A 19,219-nucleotide genomic window follows, 5' to 3' on the forward strand; every position below is an offset into this window, starting at 1 on the left:
GAATTTGGACTTCAGGCTGAAAGTGGCTCCCCACCCCTTCTCTAATTAAAGGGTCTGAAGCTTTAGGTATAGCCCTTGGAACATCGCTTACTAATTCTATATTACTTATTTAGTCACCGGTTGTTTTTTTATCCAGTTTTTCAGACACTTACTATATCCCAAAGTGGGTCACATCAATCAAAAAGAGGTAGATGAATTTTTCAAGGGCAGAATAAGACAGTGAGCTATTGAGCTCCATCACACCAGCGTTTTATCACACTCTCATCCTGCCTGGTTTGCCATTTTGAAACACAATTCTCACATGACGTTGTGCCTGTCTTGCAGTCACTTCACCTCAGCCCCTTCATTTTCCATCTTTTTCTAAGGCAAGGAAAGTGCAATTTATTTTCTCCACGTGAAATAAAAGTGCCCTTCTGTCCTCGTGTATTGCCGCCCTAGCGCTATATTGCTTTTGTTGGGGGTGGTCCTGCTGATGAAAGAGGAGAGTGGGTCAGTTCTCCAGCTTGCTGAGTCTGTCGGTCAAACGAATGGACTTGACTTTTGCTGCTCCAACCCCACCCTCATTGTCCGCAGAAATGATGCCCAGCCGATTAAAAGCTGAATCGGTAAAATGCTAGACAACAAAAACAGAGCAGTGGGGGCGGGGGGAGAGACACCCATGTCCATCACCCGACAAGAACAAATGAACTGGAGGGGGAAGGAGAAGGGGTGGGGTGGGGCAGGCGCAATAGTGGGAGAGAAAACAAGTGAAATGAGAGTTCACTGGTATAGCAACGATCGTGAAGGGGATCAGCGCTTGTTGCACTAATGCAACAGAGGTCAAAATCGCAGGTGCATACCAGGAAAAAAAAAGTAGGTGTGATGGAGCTCGTAAACTGGGATTTAAATATATTTCAAACCAGGCTGATCTTCCCTTACTGATGTTTTTGCTTAAATGGCAATTGATAGCTATTTGAATGTTGCATGGGGTCAGAGTGTTCTTTCCCCTTCTGCAGTTCCAGAGCTACAGGCAGTTGGAGCCAAGTGCTCTTTCTGGGAGTTAGGGAAAAGCAAACTCCTTGAAACTGTTCCTTCTCTGGCCATTGGTGACCTCCTTGGCTTGATATTGTTCCTCCCAGTGGATCTTGGTCTCCTGGCTGATGTTTCTTGGCAGTGCTGGCTTCTGGCTTTTGAGGGCCTTTGAGTAAGACACCCTCAGTTGGCCCCCTCTCTCAGTGAGTCTACTTTCTCACTGTTATTGTCACCAACTCCTGTTCCACATCCTGTTTCTCCTTCTAGCCAAAGGTAGTAGACATCCTAGTGGTTCCACTACCACTTGCTTACTTGATAGGCAGTGAGCTAGTGAGCAAGTAGGCAGAGGTATCTCCTGCTCCTCCTTCTAACCACCTCCATTGTCTGGGCCAGAGTGAGAAGCTGGACTGCAAGCAGGTTGCAATGAAGGAAAGGAGGAACAACTCCAGGGGTCTCTTGTCAGTGGGCCCCTACTGGGGTGTGGGCTCTCAATGTGCCCAACAATGCTTACCCTTGATGCTGGTCCTATCTCTGGGGCAGTTCTCATGCAAGCAAGGTGAATTAGCCTTTTTCACCAAATCCAGGTCTATGAAGGATGGACTACACCAGTTCTTTCTCATGATTGCTCTCCTTGCAGACTCTTCCCTAGATGCAGTTCCATTGCGTCATATGTTGTTGCTAACAGAAACATCTGACTGAGGGCATGATTAAGAAACCATCCTTTGGTGGCAATTTATTAGGACAGGAAATTAATCATATCATCATTGAGATCCAAGACAAAAAGAGTGCTCTTCTGACAGCATGAAACAAATTCTCCAGCCAGACCAGTCTAGTCATTTTGTTCTTCTGTGCAAGTTACCATAGTCAAGGATTCCAAGAAATGGAACAGCAGACCATCTTGGTTCTGGATCCTCTTTGAGTACATCATAATAATGTCCATAAAAATAACACAAAGAAAATACATTAGTGCTACTGTTTTACGAACAATGAGATCTGTTTACTAACTGGAATCTCCAAAAATAGGAGTACATTAAAAAAAACAACTGTATAACATTGGGATTCAAAACTTCACAGCTATGGACTCTCTTGATTTTTTAAGGCAGGTCACATTTTTCTCAGAGTCACGTTTTCATTGGTAAAACAGGAATTTGAAAGACCGATGTGCCAGGGCTTTTTGGGGGAAGGATAAAAAATAAATAAAGCACTCATCACATTTTAAATGACAGATATTAATAAAAGATGAAAAATGGCTCTGGATTTAAAAACCTTTCCTTTAAAAAAAGAAAAGAGTGATATATATAAAGGCTTATTTAAGCTTCTATTGTTGGTGAGATTTCCCAACAAGCAGCTTTTCTGTTTCATTTTGCCTGTGGCAAATATCTAAAGATCAGTAATAAAGCCTTATACAAATACTTCTATATATTGAAAGAACAGTATTTTGACACTCAGTGATACAAGGAAAAAGACAACACTGAATGAAGGTTTGACAACACAGTAAGAGCATTGTGCATTCACCTGAAGTAAATGATGAAAAATTATGCATGAATTAAGGCAGAAAGGTTCTCAGCGTTTATATTTTAAAGTTTGTCTAGATCACACTGCTTATATTCTCAACCATTGTCTTCTGTTGACATGCGATTCTTCATCAGGTGTTGTAAAACAGTTTGTGCATACAAGTACAAAAGTAAAATAATACTGCCGGATATTAGTTTATTATTATTCCTCCCAGGCAGCTCAGCATGCCAAAAGATACAACTAGTTTTTTTTCTTCCAGAATAGCTGACCAGTGAATAATGATGAATTTGAGCGCATTAAGGCCAACTACAGACATAATCACCACCAGAAGTGTTCCTTTTGTAGCCATTTTCCCTAACTGAGAGAAAGCACTTCGCATGCAAAAGGATTTTTTTTCAAGTCATGTATTTGTGGTTCATTTATCTCAAAGAACTCTGCCTTATCGCAGTGTCCAAATGCAGCTGTGGTGTACATCAGACACAGCTATCCAGGGCCACAGTGCTGCCAATAGTAAATTGAGGCCTCTCACATTGGGCATGTCTACATCACACGGGTTGCAGGAGGGAGGGGGGGAGGATCTCACAGTATTATGCTCGCGAGATCCTTCCCTCAGTCTACACGCGGCGTGCAACATCCCGGGATGACAGAGGATGTCACACCCACCATTTTGTTTTTGTTTTTTTAATGAAGATGAGCGCTCAAACAAAGAAATAAGTTGTTGGGTGTTTTTTAAAAAAAATCCCGCTCCCCCCATCCCACCCCTGATGGACATGGAGCTCCTGAAGAGCTCTGTGCCCAGGTCCCGACTCCTTGCGTTTACTCACGAGGAATCGGGACAAAACCACGATTAAAGGATAGGGTAATATCCGGGGAAAGGGAGGGATCATCCCTCTATATCCCCAGGATCCCCCGTGCGTCATGTGGATCCCCGGGATATCCCCAGGTCTAGACATGCCTATTGTCAGGCTACCATTGAAGAACACCCAGACTCAGTTTGTTAATCCATCTTCCCCAAGCCAACATATATAACTAAACCTGATTAGCGTTACGAATGGCTTCTGTTCTCCACTCCTGACTGGTGATGTTACACCATGAGTGCATCAACATGCTCAAAGCCTTCTTCTACTTCCACGATTCTGTTGATCAGAGCCAGGGGATAAACATTCCTGAATTATATCCAGGGTTTCAGGTTTTACTGAATTGAGGTGGGGTGGGGGTGGGGACAAGATTCATAATAAAGATTATTAGATAGATTTAGATTTAAATGGGACAAAATAGTGAATATTAAACACATTTACTGTTGTTGGGTTGCATTTTCTATGTATTATTGTTGAGTAATTTCTCAGGCAATTAGAACAATGATCCATGTAGTGTATACAATGGTGCACTGTGAATCTATGAAGAATATACATGATGTAACATTTAGCATGTGTTCTTCGTGACACACTGCTTAAATAATTCTAATTTATATGTATACTTGCATACAATCATAGCAATCTGTACAATATTATCATGTATAGCGATGGCTCTTTTAGAATATTTCAAATAGGGGTGGGGGGGAATCTCCAGCAAATGTGGCCTGAAGGGACAATGTATGGCAAGTCATTGTAAAGAAGAAGGTAACAGTCTTGCAAAAATATTTGGATTATTTTACATTGTTTGAAATTTGACAGAGAAGTGCACATATTGCAAGCTAGCCAGATCGAAATTGGGCTTTTGAATGTATTCTTCAAATATAATTTTTAATGTAAGCCTGTTTCATTTTCTATTTCTATTTTATTTGCCATTAATAGTTGGACTAATGATTTATTAAAATAAACATATGCATATCCTTGTAACTTTAGTTAGATGTTCAAATGTTTAACTTCAAAATTTAGATGTACCAAAGTTATAGATAGATTATGATTATTGCACATTATCTTATTTAAATCTCTTTTCCCTGATAAGGATATAAAAAAAAATAGCATTGGAAGTAGCAAATTAATCAATTTTAATTTAAACAGAAATGTTCTGTGTTTGTTAAGCCTTTAGGCATACTTTCAGCTTCGGATTTGTTTTTGTTTTCTCGCAAACAAATTGCATCATAATGAAGACATTGTGCAGCAGTTGCTACTATGAACACTTGAATGCTTAATTTTAAGAAAGGAGTCAAATACTGTAGTTAAAGTCAACCTTGATTAACAAGACTTGTATTCATGGATGACAGCACAGTTAATAAGTGTTTTTGGTTTGGATGCTGGATTGGTGATAAGCAGCTATAGTTGCTTCAAATTCACCACTGTCTCTTTCTCTTTAACAACTTGTGGGTCATGCACAGAATTAGTATGATTTGTCTATACTAATCCTATTCAAGTTTCTTTCACTTCCTTCACTAACTCAGGTGTGAACAATACAGGGAGCAAGTTATTTTTGAACGGGTATTGGCCTGCATGGGACTTGACACCCAACATCAAAACATTTGAACGGCCAAACCTTGCCTGTAATGCCTTGGCATAACATCCTCTTCTGTGATGTTGTACTAGGTCAACAATGAACACTCAGCCTCACCCAACTCACAGTTATTTGTTTACAAAGCAAGGCTTAGGATGTTGTTGTAAATTTAGAAATATTGCTTGTGATCATCACTGCGGGGGGCGGAGAGTTTGTTATTTATAAAGAAAATGCTGACAACCAGTGTTGTCATGAAGACACTTGCAGAGGGAACATAAGCCCAAATCAAATTATTATGAAAGTACACCCATATTCTAGATGTAGTATGTACTCTTCTTCTATATGCTGACAGCATCACCTTCATAATTGTTATGAACAACTAGAGGAAAACTAAATGGATTCACATATTAAAAAATACGTTCCCATATAGATTTTGTGCAGCCCCTCATGCCGAATTTCACCTTGGCAGACCACAGACTCGGAACTTTTTAACAACAAAAACACAACAACCTCAAGCTACTAAAGAAACAATCAATTATAAAAGACTGAGACCAGTTAATTTATTTACTAAATTTGTTTTACCTTGAATAATTAGTAAAAGACAATCACTAGTATTGAGTAACAACACATGATTCTGACAAGAAAATGAGGATCTTTGCAATAAAAAGTAAATGTCTGCCACTGTGTTAGATAATTCTGCCAAGAATTTGAAGAAAACTTTAGCTCATCTTTCACCTCTACAAAAATTCCTCAAATATGTGACCTCATGATGGTTAAAAGATAGCCAAAGTGAGGCAGTGATTTTATCGCAGATTGAGACCTAGCCATGTCATGGGTCATGGGGTTCAGCATGTGAACAGGAAGGTGAGAACTGCTGAACTTTTACCTCAGTTGTGCAGCCCCATCAGAGAATAAATGGACCAAATCATTGTACAGCTGTATAAAGAGGTGAACTGCTGAATACCTATCGCACAGAGGCCTTTGTGTTCTGGACATGATCTAGCATTATGATGGGATCCACTAAGCTGCAGCTTTTTAGCAATTACTAAGCCATTATCACACAAGAATACGGGATCATTTATCTTCTAATTCAGAATGTCACCTGTTCTTCATTTGCAAGTCAATAACCATTAATTATGCTCAGTGGAAGTTTAAACAAAGATTTTCCCCTCTGTTGAAACCAGTAATCCATTCAGTAATGGCAAATAAATCTAGAACTGCATTTTTTTTCTTGTTCTGAACCTAAAGCTGGTACAATATACACCTAGAAATTGGTGGATCACGAACCAATACTTTGATGTGGTGGAAGAAAGCAAATTCTTGGGGGTTTGACTATTGTATAAGTGTGTTGTACAGATTTCTGTTTGACTACAACCAGTGGTCATCTTTTTAGGAAATGAAGAAGTATGAAAATACAAATTTTAGATTAATCAAACTAAACTTTTAGTGTATGCTGTATAAACACAAAAAAAGTTAGTTAGAGCCTTTTAAGTCGTGATTGCTAGAACAATGACCCCCACCCCCTTGTCATCCAATAGCTGCTTTCCGCACTTGGCACATATTTTATTTTTTTACATAATTTATATACCGCCCTACATCAATAAAATAGCAATAAAATAAAATATAACAGAAATTAATAGAATGGAATAGAATAAAGTGATTTCATAATTGGAAATATTCAGTGTGTTTTAGCTTGCATATTTTAAACGTATTATTCTTGTGCTGACATTTGATTTAAAATATTAAATAGCAGTGCTACTAAAGTTTACAATGCAGCTTGATAGTGTTCAGATAAAAGTACTGTTTCTGATCTTCCTCATACTTGCAAGTTGATTAAAAACAACCACTAATTTCTGTTGTCCTGATTATATCACTCAAATAAAACTTTTAATATACTACACACAAACAATTCTTTCTATTATCTTCCACTTTAGGACCTAAATGAATTGTTTTATAGCTTTGTTGGCATTGATGACATACTGTAATTTCCATAGCAGCCAGGATTTTAGTCACCATGTGTTAGGAGATCTGGTCTTCTTGGAAACATCAGTACATCTGAAATTAATCACTACAGAAATTCCCACAGTACATAGTAGGATGATCAAGAGAGCCAGTGTAGTTCAGTGGATGGAGTGTCTTTAATTTTTTCTGTATTAAACCTGTGTGTTTCTAAAAAGAAAAGATCTATATTTAAGTGATGAATTCTGACTTCCTTAGTAGAAAAAAGAGAGAGATCATAAGAGTTAGGAATTAAGTTAACCCTTCAGAGAAGTGTTTAATCAGGCAGTTCTACTGGACTGCTTGATGTAAAAATTAAAAAATAATAGGAATTCTTTTCATAACTGCAAAAGGCTGACATATCACAAATGGGAACAAAAATCACAAGATAACTTTCATAAATTTACCCCACTATTTCATGCACGTAATTTGTTCCAAGCCACTATTGGAGGTGCAGAACTGGAACATACTATTGAAACCTTTGCCTAGATGTTTTTGGTGTAAATATAACTTGAAAACAAAACAGTTTTGTGAGAATGCCTTAATTCTGTATGTATTCCTGAATGGGGGGATGGGGTAGAATCTGAACTTTTCAGGTAGTATTTACTAAAAGAAACTGAGCTGTCCCGGAGCTTATATTAATCTGATTTGCAGAGTATCCACTAGCATCTGGGGACCCACTAAAGTTGTTTTCTTTAAATGTGATGTGAAGAGGTCAGTGTAAATAGCATTGTGGGTTACCCTGCAAGATAGCAGTCCCTTTATACCATATGGGGAGGGTTTGAATTATTGTGTTTGCATGCTGATTATTTATTAAACAAGGGTTCAGCCTTACAGGTAGCTCCCTGTTTCTTCACCGAGGGATTAAAGTATTTCAGTCATTTTGGATTGACTTACAGTGGTAAGTTTTTCTCCAGATATCATTTCAGGGTAGCAGTGTGGTCTAGCTGATTGAGTACTAGTTTGGGAGTCAAAAACCCCAGATTCTATTCTTGGCTCAGTCATTGACCCAGTGCAGGATGTTGAAGACATTTGTTGCTCGTGATTTCTCATCCTCACCTTTCATCTGTCTTTACTGTTTAACACTGAAAGCTCGGTATAGCCATAGACTGTCTGTAGTATCAGACCCAGTTATGCAACTTTACTACCAATGAAAATAGATCAGGGAGGGTATGTGATGCTAATTTATTTTAAAACTCCTAGTTTGCTTAAAATAAAAATAATTATATGAACATTTTCAATCCACACTTTATAAAAGAATATTCCTAATTTTGTTTTATTTCTCTTTAGCTAGCTATATTAATGTAGGTCAAACAACTGCGTCCCAACTATACCAATATCAAATTTATATTTATACCTTTTTAATGTAAATATCAAAAATGTATTTGGCCACAGAAAACACAACTTTTTAAACTCAAAGGAATAATTAGTAAAATAAGGAACGTGGCCAGTATTCAGTTTCTTAATGTAGTCCAATTGCAAAAGATGGGTTCTATAACAACAAAAATGACCCATTACCATTTTTGACATGGCAAAACTCACTATCATTTGGCACTTTGCCAAGGTGCTTTACGGAGTGAATGCTCAACTTGTGTCAAAATTGCAGGCTACTACCCCTAGAAAACCTTTGAAACACAAGTTGAACTGAGTTGTGAATTTCAAACTCAGACATATCCAAAGATGCAGAAGACTAGTTGCCATGCCAAAAAAACCTCTTCAGATGGAATCTCCACATCATTCTATGTTTAGTGGCTGGTTTAATTGATCATGAGGAATTGGAGGAATGGTGGTCGATCTACTAATAATATATGCTGGGAGATAAGCCCATTTGGAGGAGCAAAGAAGTGTGCCAGAGGGAAGAACTTCTCCCCTCTGACAGAAGTCTCACACCAATCTATCCTGATTTCTAAGACTTAGAAGGCACTCTACTCACATGGGACAGCATCGCCTGCTTCACCCACTGCTTGGCTATTTTTGTCATACCGAGTACAAGGAGGAATAGCACTCCTGGCATAGGATAAATGAACATTTTGGTGTCCTAAAAAGATTTTTTTGGAAAAAAAATGCATTACTGCTGGTTATATATATTAGTATTTCCAAACTTATTAAATGTGGGTGGATTGAAGAGACATTCCAGTACTGGATGTCATATAGTTGCATGCCAAGGGGTGGGTGGGGAGAATGACAATAGAAAGTATATTTTTCATTTAGAAATTGCTAGATGTGAGAAGTTAAACAAATTAGGCTATATTGTATTGTTTCTTCCTCTAATATAATTAAAATCACTTGTTGCAATGGTGCTGGTTTTCTTAAAAGTGTTAAATGGAAATGTTTTTTTTTAAAATGTGGTAATCGAAAGAGCCTCGTGTGGCGCAGAGTGGTAAGCGGCAGTTACCGCAGCCGAAACTCTCCCCACGGCCTGAGTTCGATCCCAGTGGAAGCTGGTTCTCAGGCAGCGGCTCAGGTTGACTCATCCTTCCATCCTTCCGAGGTCGGTAAAATGAGTACCCAGCTAGCTGGGGGAAAGGTAACTGCGACTGGGGAAGGCAATGGCAAACCACCCCGCTACAAAGTCTGTCAAGAAAACGTCAGCAAAAGCAGGCGTCCCTCTAGGAGTCAGCAACAACTCAAGTGCTTGCACAAGAGGTTCCTTTCCCTCCTTTTATACAATATCATGTGCCAAAGAGGTTCAGGAACAGTTTACTAAATCAGGATTTGCTTATCTTTCTGCAGGCAATGTGGCTAATGTTGCAAATGGATGAGCCAGAAGACTTTGTAATAGCTACTGGGGAGGTTCACAGTGTCCGTGAATTTGTGGAAAAGGCGTTTGAGCATGTTGGGAAAACTATCGTGTAAGTAGAAGCACATAATGGTTTTTGGTGCCTGTTACTCACCCATGTTCTTTTATTTGATTGTACCTTTATGATACAATATGTCTGTTGATATATTATACTCTCTCTTCCTACAAAGTCTAGAAACTATTGGTTATCCATTGTTTGCATTTGCGTTTTTTTCATTCAGTGTAACTTTAAAATTGCTGACCTCTTAATAAAGTGAGAAAGCAGAATTCTACCTATCCTAAAAAATAAGAGTATCTAATGTGTGCTAATGTATCACTTCAAGAATTTTTATTTTATTTTCACTTGCATTTTAATCTATCCCTTTCTGAAATATTGGTGCTTAAATTTCATATTGAGAATCTCCATGCTAGCTTTAAACTATCCCAGTTTATTTATTTATTTATTACATTTCTATACCGCCCAATAGCCGGAGCTCTCTGGGCGGTTCACAAAAATTAAAAACATTCAAAGTATAAAACAACAATATAAAACCATAATATAAAATACAATATAAAAGCTCAACCAGATAAAAACAGCAGCAATTGAAAATTACAAATTTAAAACACCGTTAAAATTTATTTATAGACTGTTAAAATGCTGGGAGAATAAAAAGGTCTTCACCTGGCGTCTAAAGGCATATAATGTAGGTGCCAAGCGAACCTCCTTAGGGAGCTCATTCCACAGCCGGGGTGCCACAGCAGAGAAGGCCCTCCTCCTGGTAGCCACCTGCCTCACTTCCTTTGGCAGGGGTTCGCGGAGAAGGACCCCTGAGGATGACCTTAGGGTCCGGGCAGGTACATATGGGAGGAGGCGTTCCTTCAGATAGCCTGGCCCCAAGCCGTTTAGGGCTTTAAATGTTAATACCAGCACTTTGAATCGGGCCCGGGCCTGGACTGGCAGCCAATAAAGCTGGAAAAGGACTGCAGGACTTCTGTAAACTTTGCTATGCCTTTGGCAGGTCTATTCAAAGAGGGAGCTTTGCTATTATGGATAAGCTTCCAAGACCACTGAGATAATCATGTACAGGGATTAAATCTTGAGAGAGAATCATGAAAAAACTAAAGAAGTATATTTATTAATTTATTATCTGTATTTGTATCCTCCCTTTCCAAGCTGTGCCTAAAGCAGCTAACAGCAAAGAGCAATCATAGTAAAATACACAATGCTATTAAAAACTCAAGCAAATAAAACAGATAAATAAACAGCAGAAGAGTAGCCATTTGAAAACAAATCTGGTTAATCCCAAGTATTAAAAGCCAGCCCAACCAAAAAGTTCTGTCTTCTGGGAATGGCTCTGGCTCAGATTTTGAATAGGGGAAAGGAATTCCACAGTTGTGAGGCAGAAAGCAACCAGGTATGCCTCTCTTCATCCTTGCTGTTACACTTTGGTGCACAAATAGTATAATCAAGAGATCCTTCATCACTGAGTTTGGTAAGTGGCAGATTTGAAGGTATATAAGATTAGGGTTTTGGTTAATTTTCCTTTTCAAATCCCATGCACTATCTAGATGAATTGATTTGGGATTACAGTCCTATCCTATTTAAGCTATATCATTAACGTTTAAGTGTGTATTATCATTTGTGCCTTTCCCCAGTGCTCCCCCATTACCAAAAACAGTTTCCGTTCGGGCAAGCAACCAAAACCCCACAAATGGATTTACCTTTAAACACCAGATTTTGTCCACCCTTCAATGTCCATAGGAAGATCAACCAATCTCATTTTGTATTTTCAACCATTGTCATTCTTTGAGCCATAAAGATATTGACATGTGGGTGCAGAGTGTTTACAGTCCATGTTTCACATATTTTTACTGAAAATGCAAAAATCCTTCTCAAGGTCAGATAATAAAATCAGGATGGCTTTGTAAATACTTTCTGTAATTTATATTTTTCTTGTTTATTATTTTTTCAATTTCCTTGCTTCTGTATCTTCACTGGGCCCCACGCATAAGCATACCAATCTCAGCTGGAGGACGGAAAAGAAAGCCATAGGTTTTTCCATCATGCTAGCGAGGGCGTTGTTCTTCAGGCCATCAAAGTCACTGGTACAGCTAGTGAACTTCTGATAGGGCCAGTAAATTTGGCTTGGGAACAGATTCATTATATACACAGAATTGCACAGCTATATACCACATTACAGCAACAGTCAGCAGATGAGTGAGTGGAGAGAAACTATTTGCTTATTTGCTCTGAACCCAGTGTCAATTTTTGGGTTTTATTTTATCACAAAAATCATGCAAAGTCAGTAGCAAGTAAATTCCCATTCTAGAAACAAGTATCAGGCTGCATTTGAATGACATAATAGTCAAACATGTGTTAATAGTCAACTTCATGGGAGTACCCCCTGAAGACATCCGTGGAGTCATCCGTGGAGTTGACTATTAACACATGGTTTACCCCCACCTCTTCTTTGCCCTCCCCACCAAATAGCAGTGCTGGTTCCCATGAGAATCCCCCTTCGTGCCGGGTCCTCCACGGTCAGGATCCAGCAAAAAGGGGGATTCTCAAGGGACATGCTGCACTCCACACACTCCCAGGGATGTGCATGTTCCATCCCTGGGTGGGGTGCTAAGAACAGAGAGGGTGGGGCAAAAGCATCTCTCTTGTGGCTGTCTAGATCCTTGTGCCCGGCCCTCGCCGTTCTTAGCTCCCCACCCAGGGATGGAATGCGCACGTCCCTGGGAGCGCATGGGGAGGCGCTGATCACAGCACCCCACCCAGGGACCGCCATGATCAGCGGTTCCCCACATGCTTCCCAGGACGGCTGACACATGCCTATAGTGCCCCGCTGGGCAAGTGCAGCAGAGGTTTCTGCTGTTCTTGCATTGTGATTCTGTAGGCATGTGAGTCACATGACACAATAATCAAGAGTTGTGCAGATAGTCAACTCTACACTCCATTGATTATTTGCATTAGTCATTTCATGGAAATAACCAAATGTGGTGTGGAAAAGGCTCACCGGATGACACAATAGTCAACGGTTGACTATTTTAGCAATGGTTTACTATTTAATCAACCGTTAACTATTGTGTCATCCAAATCCAGTCTCAAAAGTACTTTTCAAAATATATTAATCGTCACAAATCTATTTATACTATGGCCTGGTGGCATGTAAAATTAAACCATACTGAAGCATTACATTAATGAGCCTCAATCTCTTCTGCTCCTCCGCTCCCTTTTCCTCCTCTGGTGCAGCCATGAGGAGAATGGAAGCTTTTGCTTCTATTTTCAGCTAACTACAGTTTCTCAAAACGTCCAAGTCCAGACAAACTGTTGTTAGCATTAACTTTGGTTTATTGAAACAAGCCATGATAATTAATCCCATTTGGAAGTTGGTTTGTTTCAATAAACCACAGTCTAAAAAACTATCAACACACATAGGCTTGGTGTACATGTGGGTATATGCTGTTGGCAGGAAGGACAACATATCAAAGTGTTGGCCAAGTGTTCAACGGCGCAGCTAGGGAATTTTAGACTCTGAACTTAATGGTCTTGCAGGGGTAGGGCTCTTTAGATGGCAATATATATTTCTTCACTTACCTCAAAATGTGTTAAGCCCTGTTGGGAGCCTCATTTGGTCAAGTAGGGTCCTGGGTGTCTGCTGCTAAGTCCAGCCCTGACACACCACTGCAAGTGTTAAATTGTGTATGATCCAGTTTGCACATAACAGGCAATCCTGGGTTAATTAACCCATGAATTGGCGGTATTAAGCAGGAGTGAGCATGCTGTCTCCAACATGCTGATCAGTTCCATTTTCTGTTAACAACCTGCAGTCACCCATTCATAGATTGTTAGCATGATATCCAAACTTAGACATTCTGGGTTATTTAGAGTTAACCTAGGGTGACCATATGAAAAGGAGGACAGGGCTTCTGTATCTTTAATAGTTGTATTGAAAAGGGAATTTCAGCAGGTGTCGTTTGTATATATGGAGAACCTGGTGACATTTCCTCTTCATCACAACAGTTAAAGCTGCAGGTGCCCTGCCCTCTTTTGAATCTGGTCGCAGTATAGCTGCAGCATAGCTCCTGCAGCTTTAACTGTTGTGATGAAGAGGGAATTTCACCAGGTTCCCCATATATACAAATGATGGCCTGCTGAAATTCCTTTTTCTATGCAACTGTTAAAGATACAGGAGCCTTGTCCTCCTTTTCATATGGTCACCCTAGTTAACCCAACAACAAAACATGGGTTGATTAACTCCAAAGTAACCATAGTATCTGGGTTCAGATTCATGCTAACAACCTACAAATGGGACGATTGTAGATTGTTAATTGAAAGTGGAAGTGACAAGCACTTGTGCACTCCTGGTCAATATTAACAATCATGTATTAATTAACCCTCAATTGCCCATTACGTTTGAACTGGGACTATGTGAATGTTGTGTGTACATTACTTTGACATTTAATCAGAATAAAAATTAGTGTGTCTTCTAATTCAAAAACGACAGTGATTCATTATGCTGATTTGAAACAATGACAAAAAGAAAATTTTGACCAGTGAAATTTTAGTAATTTTGTCTATTAGACCTTTCATCTTTGAAATCTAGTTTATTTATTTATTTATTTTAACACTGCTAGTGCCAAGAAAAATGTTGGAATCAACTCAAACTGATTCTAATTCACCTCTTTGCACTGACAAGAAGGCCTTTGAGCTACAAATGTTTTATCCCCTATAACTAGTACACTTTTTTCCTTTGCCTATTACTAATTAAGTAGTGTGATGGGGAAACACTTCCCTCATCTAATTTGAACTCCAGGAAGATAAACCAAACAGGTAAACACTTGTCTTGACTAATTTTCTGTCATTAATCTTATTAAATCAGAGTAGGATTGTAAGGATAGCCTCAAACCACAGCAACACTCAAGAGTTCTTAGACTGCTCTGAAAAGCGGGGACACCTATTCAGGTAGTGGAAAGATTTATTAATTTTAAAAACATAATTCTGCATATAGATTTGCAGCAAAGAATGTATTGCTTGAAGGGTTAAGATTAACACAGAAAAGCAATGAACAGTCACAATCATGGTAGGCTGCATTTTTACTATCCTAGTCTGTAATTGTTATGATTATCAGAGTAACCACATTTATTCCATGTAAGTTGCTTTGAGTGTTTTGTGAAAACCAGACTAGAAATGCATTTAATATGTACAAAGTTCTAAAATGTCTCACAAGAAAGAAAGAGCCTTTTTCATGGATATGCAACACTGTGTAGATTTAACCCTTGGACTGAGAGACTCAGGTTCAAAACTTTACTTAGCGATGAAGCTTACTGGGTGCCAATGACTGGAGCAGTTCACATGACACAACAGCCCATCATGGGTTTATTTACCCCCAAGGAGCTGTAATGTGTGCCAGCCCTCACATTGAGTTATGCGAGGATTGATTAACCCTCAAATAATCCCTATCACCCAAGTTTGAATGACACTACAAGCTTGCTTATTCATAATGACACTGCCCCAAGGGTTAATTAACCCATGGTGGGCTGTCATTGTCAGGTATAGGGTTCAGCAAGGCCGGGAGGCCTTGCAGGTGGTAAGTAGATTTAATTAGAACTGGTTTGGAGTGTCATAGTCTGGGTGGGCTTATCTCTGTCTGGATTCTTGGTAGGTATAGAAGGGAGTAGTTCCATCCCTCCTCCCTTGGCCTTGGGGCTGTAAGACTTCTGTGGGAAACTGACAGAGTGTTTAGAAAGGTGGGGGGCCTTGTTTAAGGAGTCACTCAGATTGTGGCATCATCTTGGTGGGCTGAGCAGTGCTGTTTGGACACAGGCGTGATTTACCGGCCAGAGCCCCTGTCTGTCAAATGGTTTTGAACATGCCTCCCCTTACAAGCTGGAGCAAAGGCAAGGAGCCTTTGCTAGGATCATCTTTCAACTCATGGCCTGAAATCCCTCCTGTTTGGATCCATCACTATTTGGGACTTTGATTGTGCCATGAAAAGTACTGTGAGGCTTTTCATAGACTTGAACTAGCATTTGCTGTGGATTGTGTGTTTGTGGTCAGCTCAGCATAGCAACAGGCTGTGATTAACCCTTGGACTTTTCCTCTGCCAACTCAGGTGATGGGGAGCTCCCTGGGCTGAAGTACTAGCACGGGACTCCTTGTGCCTGAGGTTTTACCTTCCCTGTGATTGTGTGTGTGTGTTCAACTATTTAGTATAAGGGTAGACTGGGGTTGATTTTTATTGTTGGACTTTTTCTCTGCAGACTCAGGTGGTAGGGAGGTCCCGGTGCTAAAGTACAAGCGTGGGAGTTCTTGTGCTTGAGATTTTTACCCACCCCGTGATCTTGTTTAGAGTTTGGCCATGTTCCCTGAGTTACCAACTTGTGGTTGCATTTAGACTAATTCCCTTGGGATGGTTTGATAAGCCTTTCAAGAATTCCCCATTGTGATTGCCTGAAGGATCATATCAGGAATCTTTTCCCTCCCTTAGTCGGGTTTGGAACCCGTTTTTGGAATCGTTGAGATGGCAACTGGGAAACCAGGTTGTTATTGTAGTGAGTAGCATTTTGACTGTACATTATCTTGGAGCCTAAAGCTTTCTGACCATCTATCAGCTTTAAGTATTTTGGAAGTGTGTAACCATTAAGTTTTTAATCATGGGATTTCATCAAATAAAAGAAGTCTCACTGACTGAGTGTCCCATATTAGCTTGCCAGCACATGTGAATGCTGGAGGGAATGGGAATCCATGACAGTCATGTTGTCCAAACCAGGTCACTATCTCTCAGCATGCCCTATCCTCCAGGATCCTGTGAGGCTAAACCATGGGGATAGATGACCATGTGCACCATCTGATATTTCAGAGGTGCCTCCCACCAATAGAATCTATCCACAACTCGTGGTGTAGTGAGTGTTGGACTGGGACTCCAGAGACCTGGATTATAGTCCCTACGCAGCCACGAAGCTCACTAGGTAACTTTGAGCCGATCACCAACTCCCAGCCTAACATACCTTACAAGGTTGTTGTGAGGATAAAGTGGATCCTCTGATCATGTACACTGCCTTGGGCTTCTTGAAGGAAAGGGGGATATAAATAAATAAATAAATGCAATATCATGGGATACATGGTTGATAGGATCAAAGGTCAATTAACAGGCAATCTAAACAACATCCAACAATATTTAGGCCTCTTGCTGGAAAGCCTGTGGCTGCTCTCAGGGACATTAAGGCACATTGACATTGACCAGCCAGGTCATGAAATCCCCAGAAGTTAGAGGAGTTAAAAATAAATAATAGCAATTAATTTTGGCTTAGCTCCCAGACACAGAGTATGATTTTATCTGATTGAAATCAATGGCAAAACATATATTTATTTAAGGTGCAGAGCTTAAACAGGAGTATTCTTTGTGGTTAAGTAAATATAACTGTCTTTTGCAATTGGGGAACACATTATTGTGGCATGAAAGATACTATATATTATATTTTACTTTTTAGTTCTGGGTTGGTGTTTTTAAACTTTCTTACTACTATTTGTATTTTCTCATTTAGTAAATTCAGTCTAATCATCAGATTCATTTCTCTTCAAATTTTGTTCTGGAATTAGAAAACATTCTTATGTTTGATCACATTGCAACAAGATGGTAGAAAGATTCGGAAAAAACTTTTTTTTTACACATCCATGCATACTTGTCTGCAATCTGGTCATTGTCTTCTCATGTGTTTATCTTGACGTTAGTGGCAGTTGAACTAAATTGAAGGCTAAGCATGCTCTTACGAATGGACTTTTATTTTGGTCCTTTGCAGAAAATTAAGAATCTTTGAACATTAACAAGGAAGGAAGGAAGTAGGCCATTAGAGAAAGGTTCTTTTCAAAATCAAGACCTTAATTTTGGTGATGGAAAAGCCCAATGCAAACCTTTGTGGTGCACATTAATATTCTGTTACGCATGTGCTAGACAAGCTCCAGTGAAGTGGCTAATCTAGATGACAATGGGTGACAAACTCGCTAGCCTGAAAAATTACTTCCTATACAAGCTCTGCATTCTCATACTTGTGACAAGCATTTCTTTATTTCCAAATGTTTTGTTAACAGGTATTTCATTTCATTGCTTTTCCACTGAAGTTATTATTGCACACTATATTATTAGCGTTTATACTACTTTTAAAAAGACTTTGAGCATTTTCAGAAATCATTATCAGCTCTAGTCATACATACTGAAAGCTGATTTGAGGAAGAAGAAAATGTTTATGAAAAAGGAACTAGATATCCACTTCTAAGATTTCTATGTGTTTCTGATTATATCTGTTTTGAATATTTTGGGATGGCATGCACAATACATACAAACCATGAATCTATCTCGAAATGCTTTTGAAACCTATACAACGATTTTAAAAGAGCAATCTTAAACCATTATGTTTAGTTCATTCATTATGAGACGCAGTCCCATGGGAATTTACGAGACAGTTCTGGAGCAAATGTTTTTAGACTTAAACATCATTTACAATTTATATACAGTAAATTGTTCCATTTGTCCTGCTTTAAACCATTTAAGCCTCCTTTTAATGTGAATTCCTGACAACAGCCCTAGATGTCTCCGTTTTACACCAGCACAGCCTAGGTTTTTCATAAATTTTCTCATTTTCTCCTGTGTGGCTTTTATCTTTATTTTTTTTTAGTAAACTTCTGAGTTTATGTTATCTCTGTCTTAAATCAGGACTCCTGTAGGGAGGATCCTTCTGCTTTGTTAACTCTTTGTCCAAAAAAGTAGACAAAATTTAAGGTTGACTTCTCCTCCCTCCCCCACCCCCCAGCAATTTTGATCCTTATTGGATATATAAAGAATTCTACTCTGGTTTCTTTGAAAATAGCTACAAAACTCATTATAATTAATACAATTCTCTAATACAGTCTTGAAAGGAATCTCCATTACTTTATTCCAGTAATTCAAACTGGCTCTTATCTCTGTTACTGAAAACAAAAGATGACTCCACTTTTTCAAAGATGATGCCTTTTCTGGCCATGGTTGATTCCTTGTTCCAGTTGCATTTGAACTACAGCCTCCAGCTTGGCATTTTTCCGGTTTTATTTTGACAATAGCGATGGGTAAGCCCAGGGTGAGACTCTAGAAATTTCAAAGCATGATTTCAACGACTTCCAAATCAATCAGAAGATAGCACAGAGCATATTCTACAGTTGCTAGGCATCATCAAATGATTGCCTTAGTTCTTTTTCCAAGATTCAGCAAATAGGGAATTGAATATACTGTGACTGGTATTTAATATTTCAAGGAAGATCCAAGGCAAGATCAGCTATTGGAATACTCTGTTGTGTGCTACAGGATTTCCACACAGGTGCCCACCTCCCCCTACACTCTGGAGAAGAACCAGATCTCTCCACTCTAATCTATATGTTCTTTGAATTATTGGAATATTTATAGTTCTTCAACTATGATTTATGTGAATGTTTAATACAGTAAATATTTG

At 39.1% G+C, this 19,219-nt stretch overlaps 1 protein-coding gene across 1 annotated transcript in view; it reads left to right on the plus strand.

Moving 5' to 3' along the window:
* Nucleotides 1-19,219, plus strand: part of GMDS (GDP-mannose 4,6-dehydratase) — a 352,937-nt gene that overhangs the window by 250,023 nt on the left and 83,695 nt on the right. The window contains exon 8 of the mRNA XM_063130302.1: nucleotides 9,688-9,806. Coding sequence (XP_062986372.1) covers nucleotides 9,688-9,806 — 119 coding nt within the window. The remainder of the gene's footprint in view (nucleotides 1-9,687; nucleotides 9,807-19,219) is intronic.

This window comes from Elgaria multicarinata, chromosome 7, assembly GCF_023053635.1.
Source record: "Elgaria multicarinata webbii isolate HBS135686 ecotype San Diego chromosome 7, rElgMul1.1.pri, whole genome shotgun sequence".
Taxonomy (NCBI): Eukaryota; Metazoa; Chordata; class Lepidosauria; order Squamata; family Anguidae; genus Elgaria; species Elgaria multicarinata.